Below are 20,191 nucleotides of genomic sequence, written 5' to 3'. Positions count from 1 at the left end.
CCTCAGCGGTGCTTTATTTCTCCCTCACTCTGAACATCCACCCCTGTCTGCCCAGGGGGCTCTGCTCACCTGGGGCTTTCAGGGACCCAGACTGACAGATGCCTCAGCTCAAAATGTGTTCCCGCCATTGCTGCAGCAAGAGCAAGGCACTTGGAGCATCACCCACTGGCTGGGAAAGTGTCCCCAGGGAGGAAAGCGTCCCCGGGGAGACACACAGGCACTGAGCTCACGGTTCATGAAGCAAGTCCGTGGGCATGTCCAAGCTCAGGGGTGGAGAGAAGCACCCTCCAGGAGGATCTGTCCTTGGATCACACTGCACTCTCGGGGCAGCAGGGGCTAGGCTGGGGGGCGGGCAGGGGACCATGATCGCTACAGCCTGGGCTGGAGGGGTGGGAGCTCCTCCAGGAAGGGGAGGAGGGTGCCAGCGACTCTGAACACGCCCGGGGTTGCGGCCAAGAGGGAGCTGGGCCAGGCAGGAGAGTGTGAGCAGGGGCAGTGGGCGGCCGCACGCGGCTCTGGGCACTGCAGCAGCAGGAGCCCCGAGGGCCCCCGGGACCAGCTCTCTGGGAATAAAGAGTCAGGCTCCAGCCCAGGCGAGACAGCAGGAGTGGTCTGGCCTGGACTCCACCGGGATGGGTTAGACGGGGACCCTCTCTATTTGCTTCCCCTCTGGTGCTGGGGTTGGCTGTGGGCAGGCTGGGGTGTTAGGAATGACTCATCCGTCAGAGTTGAAGCTTCCGCTAGACAGAGGCTACTGGCCCTCGGACTGGTCAAAGAACGGTCTCAGGTTCGAGGAGCTCTCGGGGAAGCCGCCACTGCTGGATAGGTGCCCACCACGTGCCAGGCTAGCGTGCCCCCCAGCCCCACCACCAGGAGTGCCCATCTCAGCTGTGCGGATGAGAGCCTGGGGTTCGGGAACGCATCACACAGCTGGCACCCCATGCCAGGCCTCGGACCCCCGCGGCATCGCAGGATTCCTGGGGAAGGAGCCACAGCCTTTGAAACGACAACGGGTCCTCACGTGACCGAAGACCTCGGGAACCAGATGGGCGTCCGCCGGCCTGTGTTTTCGGCACATTCCTGAGCTCCGAGAGGAGAAATAAAAGTGTTCCCTTGTCTGCAAGCTGAAGAGACAGCAATATTGTGGCGTAACTAGGACCAGATGGGCTCCAGGAATTTCCAAACGCCTCTCAGCGCATTAGACAAAATAGCCTCCCAGCCGCACACCATAACTCCGTCTGGCCGCCCGGGTATCGGTTACCGCGATGACTGGCGGGGTGTGAGTGCCGGCTCGGGGGTCCCAGCAGGGAAGGGGTCTCCGGTTGGGCCATCGCCCCCTCCTCCTGGCCCCTTGGGAGCACCCCTCATGTGTGAGCCCTCCTCAGAGCTCCAAGGCCAGGGTGCCCAATGGGAAATCTCAGAAAGGGGTGGGACGCCCCTCAGCCACGGAGCTGGATGCCTGAGGCCCCCTCGCTAGCACACCCCTTGGGAGGGGAGGTCACGGCCACGGGGCACCCAAGGGTGGGCACTTCCAGCACACGGGGTGCAGGCTCTGGGGGGCTGGGGGGTATGTCTGGAGACCCATCCTCTCTGCATCCGTCTTCCTCCGTGGACACAGCTGTGCTGAGAATGAAGCCAGTGAACACACGCCTGTGCACGACTCACGTCGTGAACCCAGAAGCTGCACGCAGAGGCCACAAGATGATTTCAGATGCCCCGGCCCCGAGAACATCCCATCCGGTGCCCTCCTGAAGGATGCCAATGTTAACTGAGAACATGCCGACACCAGGGCATCTTACAGGGGAGGAGATCAGGGCTCAGCATGGTGACCACAGCTCAAGGCCGCACAGCTGGCAAGAAAGTCCAGCTCCAAACACCATGTCCTCCACCTTCCGATGAGTCAGCTCCCACGTGCAATGAAGCCGTGTCTCTCTAGGTGTCCGTTTCCCGTCTGTGTAGCAAGAGACTGGAGAGCAGGCCAGGAGGGCACCCCACACTCTCCCGCCGGACCCTAAGTACGTCCTCAAGTGACTGGAGCGCATAGGCCAGGCCACTTCCGTCCCCTCACACAGGCCTGTGTGGAGGGAGGGCCAGCCTGCGGTCGGGGCTGCGCTTGCCCAGGGTCACTCCGAGGCCAGTGGCAAAGCAGGTTCAGACTGAGGCTGGCCGGCCACAAAGCCCACGTCCTTCCTGCAGAGACCGCGCCCCTGACGGCAGAGCCCAGGGCTCCCTCGTGCCCTGACAGCCGTGCCTTGACCCTGGTGCTGACAAGGCGTGCAGAGGAAAATGCCCAAGGGGGGGGCCGGGGCGACGCTCGGGACCCCCGACTCCCCATCGGAAAGCTGCCATGGGCGGGATCCAGGAGGCTGAGCTCTGGTCCCCAGCTGGCCACCAGGCTCCTTAACAGCCCTCCCTGGGCGTCAGTTTCCAGACTGACCACCAGCCCCGAGCTGGTATCCCAGCGGGCCCTCCACAAAGGACAGCTCCGCCTCTTCTGCCCCCTGGTCATTACAAACCTTTGCCAGACGGTCTGCCTTATGGGGTTGGGGGGCAAGGGCGCTCATTCTAGAGTCAGGCGGCCTCGGGTCCGTTCCCTGGCTTTTCTGTTGCCTGTGTGACCTTGGGCAAGTCACTTGACCTCTGTGAGTCTCAACCTCCTTGTCCCTAAGGCAGTGACGCAGCTGCTGATGGGTAACTGGTATGGAGTGTCTGTTCCAGGCTTGACACCACTATAAGCTCTCAACAAATATTGGCTCCTTGAGTTCTCGTGACAACTGCCCCCATGCAGAGTATCATTCCCACTTTGCAGATGAGTATACTGAGGCAGAGAGGGAAAAGCAGCCGGCTAGCCACAGGTGGAGGGTTGGGACTCAAGGTCTGGCCAGTGAGGGGTGGGCGCTCATGGCTTAACCGCTGTCCCCCTGCAGCCTGGCTGACAGTCCTGGGAAGGCACCACTCCCGACATGGCACCAAGCCTCCCCGCGGTGGCCCTCCGCTCGGGGCAGGGCGTCCCCAGCTGGGGATGGCTGGGCTAAATGAAACCGACACGAGGCCAGGGCAGCATTGTGTCTCCCTCAGATCTGCCCAGGAGTCCTGCAAAGCTGGGGGGCCCTGCCAGTGCCCCTGCCTGTGTTTATGCCCTGGGCGGCAGGCTGGGCATGTCCCTTCCTGCCTCTGCCTCCTCCAGCCTCAGGCATGGTGCCCTGGGCGGGCAGTGCTGCCTGAGAACGCGCACCAGCCCCAAGCCGAGACTGGGGCCGTGAACTCTCTCGAGATGACCTCCCAGGACTCGCAGGCCTCCAGTCGGGCCTGGCACTGGGGTCTTGGGGATGACGGGGGGGACGCGATCATGCACCAGCTTCGTGGGGTCAGGCTCTGAGCTGGCTCCAGCGTCGCCCTGGACACCCTGGCCAGCCTCGCAAGTTCAGGACACGAGCCACCAGGAGGGCTGAGGACGGAGGCTCGGAGAGGCCCCGGAGGGCTCCCTATGTGTTGGGCGTGGGGCCCAGGGGTCTGCCCACTCCCCAGCATGGGGCGTGGTAGGGGCGAGGGGTTCTCCTAGGTCAGATCTTCAGGACGCTCTGGAGCTGCCTGCTGCAGACATTCCACCACCGCCGGGCAGCATGCTGGCCCACGTGGGCTCCTTTTTGCAGGACCTTTTCCAAGCTTGCCAGGCCCCTGGGTTCTCCCCGAGCACGTGTCAGACCCCAGACCTCCCAGCCTGGCCCCATTCTTGCCCACCCGGTCAGCCAGGGCTTGGCACATTCCCCTTGGGGATTCATAACTTGGGGGATCACTTGCAAAGAGCACAGAGTGCACATCCTAAGAACAGAGCCCAAACACCTCATGGGAACCAGCCCGGACTCTCCTCCTGCTCTGCAGCAGTCACCATTGTGGTCACGAATGGTCCCAAACATCCTCCAGGTGTTCAGTCCTGGGCCCACGCTCCGGGTGAGTACCGCGTCCTTCGAGGCCCATCTCACGGAGGATGAAAGAGTTGCGGATTCCAGAGCCAAGGCCTTGGTGGGAAGCTTGCTCCTCCAGCCCCCAGTGTGCGCTCTGAGCAAGTAACCCCGCCCCCGCCAATCGCATGCCTCGGCATCTACAGCTGTAAACAGAGACGACGGCCTTGCCAGCCTTCACCCGCCTCGCACCTGGTGCAGGGCACACCTGGACCCCAACCACCACCCAATGTCTTCATCACTTGTCCTTGCCCCGGCACTGATCCTCGAGCAACACCCACTCCCCACCCAGGCTGTGCCCCTAATGCTGGGGGTGCCCTGGCCGCTCTGCCAGGCTAAGGACAAGGTCCCACTCCCCACCTGCCCCAACCCTTCTGCCCCTGCTCAGCCCATCCCAACATGTGCTCCCTGTCTGGCACCTTCCCATCCCCACCCTCCCCTGCCCCTGAAACCCTTCTGTCTGGAGAGCACCCTCTCTTCACCCCTGCTAAATCAGAGGCAGCTGCGAACATGCTGTGGGATCTGGCAGAGCTGCGGTCAAGCCTGGGGCAAACTCACTGAGCCTCAGTTGCCTCATCTGTAAAATGGGCACAGTGACCTTCCTTCTCCAGGGGACTCTGAGGACAGAATGAAACACTAGCATTCACCAGCCCGCTGCCCCAGGCCCCTTGCTGTGTGAACTTTCAGCCTTTATTTCCTGGGATACTTAGGAGGGACAGACTCCTCTGAAGAACACACGTCAGCCAGCTCGCATCGGGAAGGGCCTTTATGGTTCTCTGGAACAGAGGCTCCACGACACAAGCCCATCGCCGCCTGCCCCCTGGGGTCACAGGCCCGTGTTGGAGGAGAAGGGGTGTTAGGTGCAGAGACCGGGGGGTGGGGTGGCGGGGCAGGGCGTCCAAGGTTTGTGACACTTGGTCATCTTGGGACCCTCCCCACCCCCACAGCAGAGGGGGTGCGAGGGAGAAGGCAGGAGAATTCAGGGCACCCCCAGGTGGCGAGGAGCAGAGTCCCCAGGGGGGTTGATCGTGGACGGCCTGCCTTCCCTCCCCCAACTCTGATCTCCGAGAACACACCAGGCGTGGGGCACTGGACGCCTCGCCCAGTCCCAGCTTCCCAGTGGGTCCTGAGCATCCCCTTCAGAGCAGAGCCGGTGACAAGGTCAGGGCCCACCTGGGACGCAGGTGCAGGGCAGGCCTGGTGTTTTCAGGGAGGCTAGTGCAGGCTGTAGCCCTGCCCCCAACCCCTACCTGCTGCAGGCCAGGATGGAGACCCTCCGCTTGCCCCCAGCAACCCCAGCCTGGCCTCACCAGCACCACAGTCCCCAACTGGGCCTCAGGGCCTGCGGGACCCTGCTTGGCCACCTGCCCCTCCGTGGTCTCCTGGGCTGGGCCTCGGTTTCCTCCGCCCCTCTGGCCTCCAGAGCTCAGGCCTGTCCTGTCCCTGAGGTCAGAGCTCATTCCCCGCTTCCCCACCCCGAGCCTGCCCTTCCCTCTGGACAAGCAAGATGTTGCTGGAACAGGCTCCCCTCTCCACCCCACCACGAGTGGGGAGGGGCTCAGGGACAGCGGGTCCAGCCCTTCCTTTATTGATGGAGAAGTCAGACGGGAAAACCCACCTGCACTTGCACACCCTTCCCCGCAACCCCACATCAGGACCAGGGTTCCTGCCTGCTGCCTGGGAATCCCTGCCCTGAGAGACCGGCTCAGCCCCCTCTTGGACGCCCCACCCCTGGTGGGAGGGGGAGAGGGTGTGGAAGAGGCAGGAGGGAGGTCCTGCAAGCCTCCTCAGTCTGAAACGGCGGTGCTGTGCTGAAAACTGGAGCACCCCACCCTGAGGGGCGCCCCCTGCCCCAGAGCCTCACCTGCCTCCTCCCTCCTGGGAGAACCATCACCTCTGCAGGGTCTGGTCAGGCCGTGCCCCCATGGGTCCTGCCGGGACTCGGGCCCTGCCCTCTGCCCCGTCCGCAGAGGGGCCCAGAGCCCCCAACACCCGGGGAGGGGGGAGAGTGGAGCTGTGCAAGGCGCCCCCTGGTCCCTCGGCTGGAGGAGGAGACACGCTGGGAGGCTGGTGGGTGGGCGGATGGGCGGCAGGCGGGGAGCCTCCGAGACGGCGGCATGGTCAGGGAACCTCCGGGGGCAGCAGAGGTGTGTCTGAGTTCTGTGCTGAGACGCTGGCGGACTCGGGCCCGATGAGCCCCAGGCTGTACAGGTTAAGGATGGAGTCGGCGATGATGCGGGCCGTGCGCTTCTGGTAGCCGCCCGAGGTCACCATGAGGATGGGCAGCTGGCGGCCACGGACTATCCGGAACACCAGCTCGTCCCGCTTCACGACACCCTGGGTGGGTAGGGGGAGGACGGGGAAGATGGGCTCAGGCAGGCCCGGGCCCTCAGGGTGGCAGAGGTCCTGCTCTGAGTCTAACCCCGCTCTGAGCTGCTGCTGCTGCCCAGCCCCTCTGGCCTCAGGAGGAACGCCCGTGCCGCCCACATTCCCATCGCTGCTGAGTCCCCAGAGCAGAGCCCGCCCCTGCGCCCGCCCCGGGACGCACCTGCGGACTGATGGCCAGCCCGCCGAGGCGGTCCCCCTCGAGGATGTCCGTGCCCGCGTTGTACACCACGATGTCGGGGCGGTGCTCCTGCAGGGCTTTCTCCAGGTTCCTCTCCACCTTCTGCAGGTACTCGTCGTCCTCCGTGCCCCACTCCAGCTCCACCTTCCGCCTGATGGCCTCTGGCGGGGGAGACAGCGATGCCCCAGCGTGCAGGCGGGAAACGGGGCTGGGGGCACTACCTGCTTTCCCGTCTGACTCGAGTGCTGCTCAGCCACTCATCCACCCAAACTAAGCTAAAAGAGCACGAAGACCACGGATGGAGCACTGCCCTGGGGCTCAGGGACCCACGCCGGGCCCCGAGCTCGCTGCCCCGCAAGCACTCGCCAGAGACAGGGACACCCCACGCACCCTCGGGTCTGAAGCCAGGCCCCTCGAGACGAGACTCAGTTCAGAAACGGGTCCCTAGGACCACAGCATGGCTGGGTCACCCGCAGCAGGCCCGCAGGCGCTTCTTGCATAAACGTCCCCTCCCCACAAGGTGGGCAGGTCCCCCTGTCTTCAAAGCTTCATCGAAGAGTCTCTGCCTTTGGATCAATGAGTTTAACCCACTTGCATTAACATCTGTCAAGTCTGAACTGATTTCTGCCGTCTTATCTCGTATCTTCTGCTTCTACATTTTTCTGTTTCTTTCTTGTTCTTCCGTTTTTGACTGGACAGCTGCATACCTGGGAGAAAATCCTACTCTATTCTCCAGGTGGTCACCCCAGTAGAGGGATTCACGGTGTGTTTATTGGGGTGGGGGGGTGGTTACGTGGTCTTCGGTGGGTCAAGCGACCTCTTTGGGTCTCAGTTTCCTTGTCTGCGAAGTGGGGACGGCCTCCCCCTCCCTGGGATGCTGAAGATCAAGAAGTGAAGTGACGTCTGCAGGGCCCGGCACGTGGGAGCAGCCCGGCAGACAGAGCCCGGTTCAGGGGGGCGCGCTGGGGTGGGCGGCACTCACGCTTGGCGAAGCGGTCCCCGGGGTAGATGTGGCGGTTGTACACGTCCATGATGTACACGCGCTTGTCGCCCATGAAGTCGCGCTCGTGCCCGTTGCCCTGGTGGGGGACACAGAAGCTGCTCACAGCAGGCCAGTGCCCGGGCCAGGCCCGGACCCCCAGCACTCCCCAGAGAACGCCCCCTGTGCCCGGGTGGAGGGGCAGCAGAGGCCCAGCCTGGGGCTTGGGGGTGTTCTTGGGGGTAGGGAACCCCACCTCATGGGGCCATGTGTCAGAGGCCGCCTGGGGAGGGGAGGACCCCAGCCTCGCCGGGCACTCACCTGATGGGCGTCGAGGTCCACGATGGTGGCTTTGGAGATGCCCTCCACTCGGTCAAACAGGAACTGCCCAGGGCAAGAAAGGGGAGAGGTGAGGACCCCCTGGGCCAGAAGGTGCAGGCCCCCAGGGGCCCCAGTCAGCGACAGGGTGGACTGGGAGCACCTCCATGCTTGTGGGGGACCCCAGGCCAGCAGGAGGTCCATGTGGCTCAGAGGAGCCTGTGTGTGTCTGCAGCGGGGTCCCCCTCCCAGCTGTACCCGGAGCTCCATCTGGCCATCTCCGCCTTCTTACAGGGGCCCAGCCCTAAAGCCACCTCCTCGGGAAGCCCTTCCTTCCCCCGCCCTCCCCTCCCGCCAGGTCTCCTGGCATCTCACTCTCCAAACGGCCAGGGTCTGCCGCCCCCTCCTCCCAATCTGTTCCCATGCCGTGTGCAGACAGGAGCCGCGAGGACCACACGGACTCCCAGCCTGAGCCTGGACGCAGGTGCTGGGGGAGCGCTGGCTTCTGACAGCCGCGGAGGCCACGGCCAGCGCTTCCCCTTCAGGCTGTGCCCTCACCCCCTCCAGCCCCGTTCCCTGAGGGTGAAGGGGTGAGCCCCGCAGATGCCAGCCGCTGTCACCACCATCAAGATCTTGATCCCTGTCTCCTCCCTGCTCTCCTGAGCAAAGCCCTGTCTCCTGTTAATAATCTAGCGGCGTCCTGTAAGCTGCTCTCCTCCGGCCCCCGGCCCCTGGAGAAGCTGGTCACCTCTGGACCGTCACGGGCAGCGCCGACCAGCAGGTGTCACGTCTACATCTGAGTCTCAGCCCAGCTTAGGGACCCGGTGAGCTCTCTCCCATTCGGGACCTCGATCCCTTCACAACACGGGGTGAGAACACCAGACTGGGGTTCCAGGGAGGCTCCTGGAGGCGATCACCCTCCCCGCCGCCCGTCACGTGCGCTCGGACGCACCTTGATGGCAAGTGTGATGTCCGCGTAGGCGCAGAAGCCCCCGCCCCGGTCGCTGGAGCAGTGGTGGAAGCCGCCGCCTGCGAGGACAGTCATGCAGTGGGCAGGGCCGGGCAAGGGCACGCCCCAGGTGCCCCCCACCCCCGTCCTCCCAGGGACAGCTCTGGGCCTGCAGGCTGGTCGTGCAGTGGGCAGGGCCGGGCAAGGGCGCGCCTCAGGTGCCCCCCACCCCCGTCCTCCCAGGGACAGCTCTGGGCCTCCAGGCTGGTCATGCAGTGGGCAGGGCCAGGCAAGGGTGTGCCCCAGGTGCCCCCCACCCCTGTCCTCCCAGGGACAGCTCTGGGCCTCCAGGCTGTTCCGGCAAACAGACCCCCCCCCCAACCCGGGGCAGGTCAACGCCCCGGGGCCCTGGGTTGGGGGGCAGCTCTGCCATCAGGGCATCCGAGCTGCCGCCAGCAGGCCCCGGCCCGGCCCGGGCACTCACCTACGTTGATGGCCCAGCCGCGGTCCACTGCCAGCTTGCCCGCCTTTGAAAACAAGCACAGGCTGAGGCAGGCAGGGGCCGAGCCCTTCACTCGCTCCTGCGCTGACTCACTGCCCCCGTGAACACTGCAGCCAGCTCCCAGGGGGGATGAGCTGTGAGGTGGGGTACAGGGGGCACCACCCGCCCTCGTCCGGCAAATCCCCGACGGGCCGGCCTACGAGACGGGCAGTGTGTGATATGTGCGTGCTCAGCCGCGTCCGACTCTGTGACCCTGTGGACTGTAGCCCGCCAGGCTCCTCTGTCCACAGGACTTCCAGGCAAGAATGCTGGAGTGGGCTGCCATTCCCTCTTCCAGGGGATCTTCCCAACCCAGGGATCGAACCCACATCTCCTGTGGCTCCTGCATTGGCAGGCGGATTCTGTACCACTGAGCCACCTGCAAAGTGTAAACCCCTGTGTGACTGTGTGAGGGAACTGGAGGAAACCAAAGTTCCGTCTCAGGCTTGCATGTGAGCTGACAAGGATTCTCACGTGGCTTCCGAAGGGAAAACAGACAAAATTTTGCTCATGGAAATACTGTTGCTCTAGTCCTGAAATCATGTAGGAGCTCATCATTCTGGGGTGAGCAGGACTATTCTAATAAACTTTAAAAGTGCACAAATTTGCAAAGCTAAGAAGAAAACTATAAGGGGTCAGCCGGTGTTGATCCAGGTCTGGTTAGATCACTGTACATTTCAATCATTTCCACTTCTTTTCCTCACTGACTGTGGCTAATTTTCATTGGAAGGACTGATGCTGAAGCGGAAACTCTGATACTTTGGCCACCTGATGTGAAGAGCTGACTCATTGGAAAAGACCCTGATGCTGGCAAAGATTGAAGGTGGGAGGAGAAGGGGATGACAGAAGGAGATGGCTGGATGGCATTGCTGACTCAATGCACATGAGTCTGAGTGAACTCCGGGAGTTGGTGATGGACAGGGAGGCCTGGGTGCTGCCATCCACGGGGTCACAAAGAGTCAGACACGACTGAGCGACTGAACTGAGCTGACACTCGACGTGAAGCCCAGTTTTGCCTCGAGTGCTGGTGGCTGCCGCACCCCGCTGCGGGTGAGGCCCCCGTCCACCGCTGAGGCCACGGGCTTGTTTTCATCTGAAATGTGAGCAGCTCAGAGCCACAGTTTCAGGACACACCCTGGTGGGGGGTGGCTGGTTAAGGACACCTCTTACACACCAGTAAATAACAGGGGGGCTTGGGGGAAAAGCAGTGATTTCTACGGGAGAAGCTTTGGAAGAAAGAGTTCCTGTTGCCGCCTTGAAGAACATTTGCGATTTTTCTCAACTACTCAGCGGGACGAGGCCTTCTGGAGGCAAAAGCCCAGGTGGGCAAAGGCCCAGGGAGCAAAGGAGCCGGGGCTGGGGGTTCCCGCCCAGCCACTGCCCCCTACTCCCCACCTACCATTATGGTTCCTCCCGTCTGGGTCCGCAGGGGCCTGAGCACCTTCCTCTGTACCAGGAAGTTGGGCAGGAAGATGACGGGGGGGATCTCTGTGATGGTCGCGACGGCGAAGGACCACTGCGGGGAGAGACACGGGCTGTGTGGCCTCCCTCTGCCCGACGGGCCCAGAGGCAGCAGATTCCCTCTGGACCAGCTTCGGGGCGCCTGGGGGGCTGCAGGCAAGTGCAGCTCCTTGGGTGAGAAATGGGGGCCCTCCCACCGTGGCTGAACTTCAGGCTCAGCACGGAGACGCTCACAACAGGGTGTTCTTAAAGTGGAGTCAGCGCAAGGGCCTTGTGGGCCACGGCCCTCGGCTGCCCTCTTGTGTCTAGAAGGAGAACTGCAGGGGACGACCGGTCACCACCCAGCCTACCCGGAACTGGCCTGGCTCGCACCCCGGCGGGCAGCAAGGCCCTGCGGGGGCAGGCAGAGGGGGTAAGGAAGGAGGATCCTTCTTTACAAGGTCACAGCGAGTCATCGACAGAGTCCAGACTGGATGCCCAGGGCTGCTCGTCCCCCAGAGCAGCAAGCCCCATCCCTGCAAATGGGGCCGCACGCTCTTGTCCCCTGCTGCCGAGGCAGGAGGGCCTGGGGCACCCAGACCAGGATACAGCCTCCCTTCGACCTCCCAGGCCCTGGGCTGGTGTCCATGCACCCTGGTCCTGGACCTCTCCTGGCTGGCTGGGAACACCTGGTCCAGACCCGGCTCTCCACCAACGCTAGGCAGAGCCCTGCAAGGACTCTGGCACCTGGCAGATACTTCCCAAGAGCCTGGGGAGGCGCCAGGCCCGGAGATGGAGCTGGTCTGTCCTCACAGACACACAGCAGCATGGTGGGGAGGTGCTGACCTGCAATGTGACAGCTTTGCTGGGGGAGGGAGAACATGGTCTGGCTGGACAGCTGCAAGACGTGTGTGTGTGTGTGTGTGTGTGTACGCACATGTGCACATGCGTTCATGTGTATGCACATGTGAGTGAGTGGGGGCATATGTGTGCACATGTGTGGAGGAAGGCAGGGGCTCCACCTGTCCGTCACACCAACCCCACCCCAGCAGCAGCCCAGCACATGGGAGCCAGGGAACGACTGTCCCTGGAAGGGAGCGACGAGCCCCCGAAGGAGAACATCGACCACTGCCTCCTTCCACCCCCAGCAAGCCAGCAGGGGACAGAGAAGGAAAGAAAATGAAGCCACCGCCCCCAAAAGGAAATTAAGAAAGCAATTTCATTTACAAGGACATCAAAAAGAATAAATTAACCAAACAGGTATAAGACTTGTACAGTGGAAACTATGAAATGCTGCTGAAAGAACTTAAAGAAGATCTGAATAAGGGGAAAGACATCTGTGTCCATGGGCTGGAAGACCTAACCTTGTGAGGATGGCGGTTCTCCCCTAACTCATCTATAGATTCATAATCACTACTGAAATCCCAATAGCGTTTTTTGGTTTTTGTGTTTTGCAGAAGTGGAGAAGCTGTCCTATAACCCTGGGGGTCCCATTTCCCGGGGACCCTCGGAGGCTCAACCCCGGGTACTCTGTGCACGGGGGTCTGTGTCTCTGCTCTCACAGACTCAGGGCACCGTGGTGGCAGCAACAAGGCCCAGGTTGTGCCCAGACTCCGTGGGGCTCCGGCCACAGTTTCCAGGACATCCTTGGCCTCCAGACCCCACACCCGATCTGAGCCCAGGAAAGTCCTGTTGTTCCAACTTCACAACAAACCCCGGGTGCTGCCAGGTGTACCCCCGGCCACGGCTGCTTCCAGCCTTGTCTGAGCGCCCAGGCTCTCCCACCAGAATCACGGCAACCACCCGCTTCCTCTTGGGCTCCTGATGTCATCCTGATAGCCGGGTCTCATCTATTCCCATCACAGCTGCCAAGCAAGCTTTGGAAACCTAGGTCAGATCACGTCCCCCTGCTTGAAACAGCCCTGGGCTCCCACCGCCCTCAGAGCAAAGTCGCAGTGACCACAGGCCCTCGGTGCTCCTGACCCTCATCTGACCCCGCCTCCTACCGTCTCCCCTCCATTCCCTCCAATCCAGCGGGGTCACTGCTGCTGGGGCACTCCTGCCTCAGGGCCCTTGCCCCTGCTCCTCCTCCTGCTCGCTCAGAATGCCTCCCCCAGATGCCTGCCTAGCCCACTCCCTCACTCTCCCCTTCGGGAGGCTGAGCCCCCTCCCACTCCAGGCCTGAGTCTCTACAACTGTCTTCCTCTGAAATGCCACACGTATCGCCTGCTCATCATTCTCTGGTCTCAGCTCACAGCCCGCCTCCTCGAGGCCCTCCCGGATCACTCAGCCTGCACGAGCCCGCCTCTGCCCAGCGACCCTCCTTCTTCTCCCTCTGTTGCTCTGAAACGCTTTTGTACCGTTACTTCTTTTCAGTCTTCTACCAGGAAATGCGGATCCTTGGCAGCAGGGAACATTGCTTATTGTTGTTTTTGCACCCAATACACAGTCAGATTTCCATACAGAGGTGTTGCCTGACTGAATACTTCTTTGCCTCAGTAGGTCATATGGAAATCATCATGTTTCTCCTTTTGCTCTGGCCACCAGGGAGCTCCAGACACGTAGCTCGGCCGTGGCCTCTTGGTTACGTTGGCATATCTGAATTCTCCTCCTGCCCCTGATGTCGGTTTTCTACTTGAGACTCTACCTGTGAATACTTGTTCGTATTATCACGTAGCACCTAGAAAGCTGCCTTCAGGGTACTAGGGGGCCCAAGGCCAGCCACGCGGTCAGCCCCCGATGGTTCCCTGAAAGGACCTCCAAACAGATGGAGCCCGGCCCCCACCCAGCTTTCTCCGGGCGCTGGCTCCAGCCCGGCCCCGCTCCGTCCCAGCCTCGCCCTGGTCCCACCCTCACCCTCTGGACTCTGGCAGGCATGTCCTCCTGGCCCTGCCCCTGGGCTGTGGACTGTGACCACGCAGGTCCCAGCCCTGGGAAACCAGGGCAGCCAAGCGCTGGGCTTCCTGCCAGGGCCTCGCAGCCCTCGCTCTCCTGGGAGCCAGGTTTCACCCTCTTCCTGGTAATCTTTCAGGAGCGCGCGCTGCCAACGGCTCCATCTAGAATTCTCACAGCTCGGGCCGGCGCGTGGGAGGACGAGGGGCAGCAGGCGTGACCAGGAGCCTAGGAGACCCTGCCAGGTGGCCTGTCTGGGGCCCCCCCGAGGCCTGCGGGACCGCCTGGGTGACCTTGAGCAGGTGTGGCCTCTTTGCAGGCTTGTCCACCTGGGGGGGCAGGGCCTGGTGACCTCGGGTGTCCACTCTGGCTCTAAGATGAGTCCTGCTGGGAGCCCAGCGGTACATGTCAGGGTTCCACGCTCCCAGGAGCAGAGAACCTGGGGCATCCTCGACCCACCGTGTTCTGATGCCGCCCCCAGGCCCGCCTGCCTCCCGCCCCCACAAAGGGGCCCAACAGTTTCTCCGCCCTCAGAAGCGGAGGGGAGCCGTGCGGCTCTTCTAGAGAGAGGTCGCCACAGGCAGCCTGCAGGTGAATTTACAAACCTTCCGATGAGTCGCTGCATTAAGAAATCAGGTGCCATCACCCACTGGTCTGCATTCCTGGCTTCTCTTTGAAAGCCAGGCCCACGGAGGAGCTGGGCGGCAGCCACCGCCTGGGAGGGGCCGGAGCTCGGGTTCGCCCCGATACCACCCACCACCCGCCTGACCACTTGTGTACGTTCCCAGCTGGGCCCTGGGGCACAAAGGCTAGCTTTCAGCGCAACAGTTTCCAACAAATCTCCAGCAGTAGAAGCCCTTGAAACAGAATCTTCAACTTCAGCCCAATATAAACATAGGCCAAGGTGGAAGAGACGTGGCTGGAGGGAGACAGGGAGCTGGGGTCCGCCACCCCTCACCCCAGCAGGGGTCTTGGAGGCCTGTCCACAAAGCCCAGATGGAAAGTCACCGAGGCAGAAGCCCTGAACCCCAGCGAAGTTTCAATCCCCATCAAGGGGGTGTCCATGCTTTCATACTTCCAGGGATGGGGGCTCACGGACCCCAGGAGCAGCCACGCGCATCCCTAGTACCTGCCCCTCTAGGGCCCCTGGCTCCCGATGGGGACCGAAGACTCACACGCTCCCCCTGCGCAGGGACAGGAATGGAGCCCCTCGAGCCTGCGGCCCTCCTCCCGGCTGGCCGCCCCCAGGCCCCGCACCTTCAGCTCGTTGAGATAGCGCCTCGTGTGCACCACCAGCAGGTCTTCGTCCGAGGCCTCCCGCGCCTCCACCAGCATGCTGTCTGACAGCAGCTTCTCTTCTGAAACCACAAAGTGGGCACCATGCACCCCTGCCGGCCTCCAGCCCCAGCCCCTCCCTCGGGCTCAGACATGGCCCCTGGCAGCCCCGTCCCAGGAGAAGGTGGCCCCTGCTGGCTTGCGGGTGGTCTCAGAACGGGCCACCTCTCAGGCCAGTGTGGAGAGAGTCGCCAGGCCCTCGGGCCAGGGGGCAAAGGATGTTGTGCCCAGCGATCCTCCAGTGTCCCAGGGCACTGAGAGCCAGGGGGTGAGCTCAGGCGTGGCTGGGCAACTTGCAGAGGCAGGTGGCACAGGGGTCAGTCATTAATGCTGCATCTCAAGGTGAGAAAAACTCTCCTGATTGAGTCTCCTCCACCTTGGGGTGATGTCATGGGGGTGTCGTGTGTGGGGGCCTCTCTTTTAACACTTGCCTGATCCTTGCTCCTCTCCCTTTTTTTAACCCCCTCACCAGCAGCAATCGTTCCACAGTCTGTCCCAACAGTAAGCTGCCTGAGCTGGAACACACTGCTGCTTTCATCGCATTTATTTTTTTACCATGACCTTCTATTTATGGCAGATGAAACTGGCTTTTTCCATTGAGATGACCTAATGTTCCCTTTTAAAACAGGCTTATTTAAAAGTTTTTAAAAATGAAGGCTAGGTCAATAAAAACTCTGATGTAAATAACGAAACAGGTGGTATGAGTTGATGGCACATTCCCAAGAGTGGTTTGCCAATGACTGATGTTTGGGAAACACCACGCTATGTCGTCACCCCCCACACACACCAGACAAAATTTCCTCCTTTTTGCAACAGAAGAAGTTAGACAGAGGGGAGGAAACGCTCTGTCTAGGGCACTGTGAGAACGGATCCATGACGCTCTGGTTCTAGGGACACTGAAGGACAAGGTCAGAATCTACGGGACTGTACTAACATGTCACTCTCAGAAGCCACCCCTGGTAGAATCCACGGGACCTGTACTAACATGTCACTCTCAGAAGCCACCCCTGGTAGAATCCACAGGACCTGTACTAACACGTCACTCTCAGAAGCCACCCCTGGTAGAATCTACGGGACCTGTACTAACACGTCACTCTCAGAAGCCACCCCTGGTAGAATCTACAGGACCTGTACTAACACGTCACTCTCAGAAGCCACCCCTGGTAGAAGCCCGTTGCTGTTTAGTCACTAAGTCACGTCCGCCTCTGCGACCCCGTGGACTGTAGCCCGCCAGGCTCCTCCGTCCACAGGCTTCCCAGGCAAGAATACTGGAGTGGGTTGCTATTTCCCCTCCGGAATCTTCCCAGATCAGGGGTTGAACCCGCATCTCCAGCACTGGCAGGCAGATTCTTTACTACGGAGCCACCTGGAAGACCCTAGACACCACCTGGTTCCCTACATCTCCCACAAAGAGCTCCATGGAGAGCCCAGAGCACTTCATGGCTCCCTACTGCCTTCCCCAAAGGACCAGCTCTGTTCCTGGCAGTACCCAAGGCCCCTCACCACATGGCCCTGCCTCCGATCTACATCCTCATCACAGAAGGAAGCGAACTCAGGAAGATGGTCAGCTCAGAGGGATGGGGACAAAGCACCCTTAGGTTGCACTGCAGGGTGACATGCGAGCCCAAGAAGGGGCTTGGGCTCCTCTCCTGCAGAGAGCCTCAGGCCCGCTGCAAGGAGAGAGGAAAGGACCTCTTTCAGGGAGGCGCCAGGGAACCCTGAGGTCTAGTGGTTACAGCTGCGAGCTTCCACCCCCAGGAGAGAACAGTCAGGGGAGGCAGGCTGGCTCCGACCCCCACCCCCAGAGCTCTTCCCAGGCCTGCACACTTGTCCTCTTTTCTACATAATCTTTTTCTTTGAATAAGCACTCTGGTCGCTACTGCAGGTGGAAAATCAGTATCGCCTGCCAGAAACAGAAGGCAACCAAAACTAAAAACAAAAAAAATACAAACGCATGAGTGTCATTAACCTCCACTGAGACTATTTTCTGCAAGGTGCAGGGCCGGAGGCTCGCTCTAGATTTGGTAAAGAGGGAGATGGGCTTAGGTGTTAAAGGCGGGCTAGCCCCAAAATGAAACATCCCCCAGGACGTGATCAAAGGCATTGTGTGATGCAGAGATACTCAATGCTTCATCCCATGCCAGGTAACACTTCATGTAATACTTCCTACTTCCCTCTGTTAAAGAACCCCCAATATTGGAAATTGGAATATCTTTTTTTTTCCCACCAGTCTACTGTGATGCTTGAATTTTCAACCCTGGATTACAAACCACGGTTGAAACAGCACACTCCCCACAGCATTACCCTACTCAGGGGACGAGCCATAAACGGGATGAGGCTAGAGCTCTGAGGTTCAGAGCTTTCTGGGCCCAGTTTCCTAGATTTTTCATCAGTGGGGTTGGAGCAAAGGTGGTCCAGCTCCAGGATTCTCAGACTTTGTGGGGTATGGACAGTGCGTCCCTCCAGATGTCAGCTTGCCTGGCTCCATGGCAACCAGCTCCCCTGCTACTGGGTCTCCGGGGGCAGAGACAGAGTTTGGGTCCCCAGGGAACGGGAGCCGGTGAAGGTGTGCTGTGGGGCCAGGTTGAGCTCAGAGGGCTGTGTTGGCGAGATCCTCTGACAGCACAGGTGCAAGGCAGTCAGGGTAGAGGCTGGAGCGGGAGCGTCTGAAGCTTGCATGAGGGCAAGGCAGCAGGGTGGTGGCGGCAGGTGGGCTGCAGGGAGCAGATGCAGGTCCGGGGCGGGGGCTTCCATACCTTTCAGGAGGCTGATCACTTTGCCCCATTTTCCGGCGTCAAAGGGGTGCAGCTTCTCCAGGCCCAGGAAGGTTATGTTGTAGCGCGGCGAGTACACGATGGGCCAGCGCGAGTCCGGCACATGCTGGTACAGCTGGGTTGGGTGTGGCCTTCGTGGGCATGGGGACAGACACGCACAGACAGGAACAGCCTCAGTGTGGGAGCAGCTGCACCTTCGCGCCAGCAGGCTCAGACGGAGCACACAGCCCTGACCCGGTACTACTAGCTCCCTTGGCGGCAGATAAGGGCCACAGCAACAACACGAAAACAGTGGTTCCCTCCTGACCTCCCTGAACCATCCGGCCCAATCCTGGCAGCAGCCCGGGGTGGGTGTAGAGGCTCCACCATCATCCCACCAGAGGCTGAGAGAGAGGACCGGGGCACCCCAAGGTCACCCGGTCTCTGGAGCAGCCCATGTGCACCAGGTGTGTCTGGCTGCAAGCCTCAGCACCTCAGCTCCACATGACAACAATTAGAACCAACAGCTGTGTGGCCTTAGGCCTGGCTTTCCTCGGCTGCAAACGTGCGGTTGTCTGTCGGGAGGACTAGATAACACACTCAACCAAGCACAGAATGCGCCCTATCCCTGATAAGCAAGGGGGACAGCTCCCAGAAACAGCAGCTCGGGGCTCACGCAGGCTGCGGCCCAACCCGGAGCCAGGGATGGGGTCACCTCGGCACAACCCGGAGCCAGGGATGGGGTCACCTAGGGCCCTCCGCGCCAGCTGACCCCCATCACACCTCCGCAGCCGCCGCACAGGGCACAGAGAGCCGGCTTGCCACCGCAGGGGCCTCCGCTCTGCTGGGGGGCCCCGAGGAAAGACGCCAAGCCGCGCATGTCGCGGGCCCCCGCCCGGCCAGCGCCCCGTGTGCCGCAGATTAGTGGCGCTGGGCTGGCCACTGTACGCGGGGCGCTGACCCGGGCCAAGCGGCCCGACCGCCCGCCGTACCTGGGCCCGCACCTCGCGGGCTCGCCCGGCCGCCCGCGCACCGGTGCGCCCGCCCGCGGGGACCCCTGGGAACCCCCGCGGCCTGGCCGGCGCCCCAGCCCGCGCCCCCGCCCCCGCCGCACTCACATCCCGGGGCCGGGCCCTCCCTGCGCAGCCACCGCTCCGCGACCGGGCGGGGCGGGGCGCGGGCCCGCCCAGGACACGCCCCCGGCCTCGGCCGCCTCCGCTGGGGGCGGAGCTCGAGAGGCTCGGCCCGGCCCCGCCCCGACTCGGGCCTGCGTCACAGAGGGTCGGAGTCCCGCGCCGAGCTCTCCGGCGGCGCGGACGGAGGCCACGCCCCCAGCGCTCTTCAAGCTCCAAGTCCCGCCTTCCGCAGGCAAACATCCAGTGAGATTTCTCCTTGCTTAAAAGCCGCGCCCCTTAGGGGGAGGGCCGCTCGTCGCAGAACTGGAACAGGAGCAATCGTCCCGCCCTGGGGGCGGGGCCACATTATGCTCCGGGCCCGGCCTCTCGCCCAGTCTTCTTGGTCCCAAGGCCGGGAGATCCTGGGAGCTAGGGACGCCCGGCTTCCGGACGGACTCGGAGGCGGAGTCGCTGTGTGACCCCGACCCCAGCTGGGCGAGCGTGTGCGCTCTAGGGTCTCTGTTTTGCACTAGCGAGATGAGGTCGGGGGCCGGCTGTTCTGGCCTTGACATTTCCGACCTAATACGATGCATGACCTCGCTGCCTCGAGGTCCCCCGCTCCCTCGAGGTCCCCCGCTCCCACTGCCCAGCCACGTCCGGCAGCTCTGACTTGAGACAAGCGCTCCGCACACAGTCCTTTAGCCTCTCCGAGCCTCCGTGTCCTTATCGGTAGAACCAGACTGGGGATCCGGTCTTCGGGGTAGAGTTGTTTATCTGCACATTCACCCCTCCTCCACCTCGGGAAGCCAAGATTAGCCGGGTAACAGCTGAGTGTCTTGGGGCTGCGCCCTGGGAGGAGGCCCCAACAATAGAGCCCCAGAGGATAGAGACAATGGGCTTCTCTGTCGGCCCAGCCGCCCCGCCCGGCACACAGAAGCAGCTGACCCCAGGGCTGCCAGGCACAGGGCAGCTGGGATCCCTGCTGGCTGTGTGAGAGCGTAGGTGTGACGGGCCTGTCGGTTGGGGGTCCCTATGAAGGGAAATGGCACGGTCTTTTGAACGGTGTCCTCCACGTTCCTATCACCTGATCTTGTGACTGCACTGGACTCTCAGAGCTCCCCTAGCGGCTCAGAACGTGAACAGACTGCCTCCGACTCAGGAGACCTGGGTTTGATCCCTGGGTGGAGAAGATTCCCTGGAGAAGGGAAAGGCTACCCACTCCAGTATTCTTGCCTGGAGAATCCTATGGACAGAGATCAAGGGGTTGCAAAGACTCAGACATGACTGACTAACCCTTTTCACTTTCAATGGACTCTCACAACCTAATACTACCGGGAGGCT

At 61.9% G+C, this 20,191-nt stretch overlaps 1 protein-coding gene across 1 annotated transcript; it reads right to left on the bottom strand.

The window, feature by feature from the left end:
* Nucleotides 1-4,710: 4,710 nt before the first annotated feature.
* Nucleotides 4,711-19,110, bottom strand: HDAC11 (histone deacetylase 11). Its single transcript, XM_027522734.1, has 10 exons — nucleotides 18,854-19,110; nucleotides 17,739-17,887; nucleotides 14,905-15,005; nucleotides 10,715-10,831; nucleotides 9,259-9,301; nucleotides 8,778-8,854; nucleotides 7,829-7,891; nucleotides 7,511-7,607; nucleotides 6,511-6,689; nucleotides 4,711-6,299 (listed from the first exon to the last, which is right to left on the bottom strand). Coding segments are annotated over exons 1-10 (1,044 nt in total). The 5' UTR covers nucleotides 18,856-19,110; the 3' UTR covers nucleotides 4,711-6,083.
* Between the last annotated feature and the right edge of the window lie 1,081 nt (nucleotides 19,111-20,191).

This window comes from Bos indicus x Bos taurus, chromosome 22, assembly GCF_003369695.1.
Source record: "Bos indicus x Bos taurus breed Angus x Brahman F1 hybrid chromosome 22, Bos_hybrid_MaternalHap_v2.0, whole genome shotgun sequence".
In the NCBI taxonomy this organism is placed as follows: domain Eukaryota; kingdom Metazoa; phylum Chordata; class Mammalia; order Artiodactyla; family Bovidae; genus Bos; species Bos indicus x Bos taurus.
This window is presented reverse-complemented; position numbering and strand designations above follow the sequence as displayed.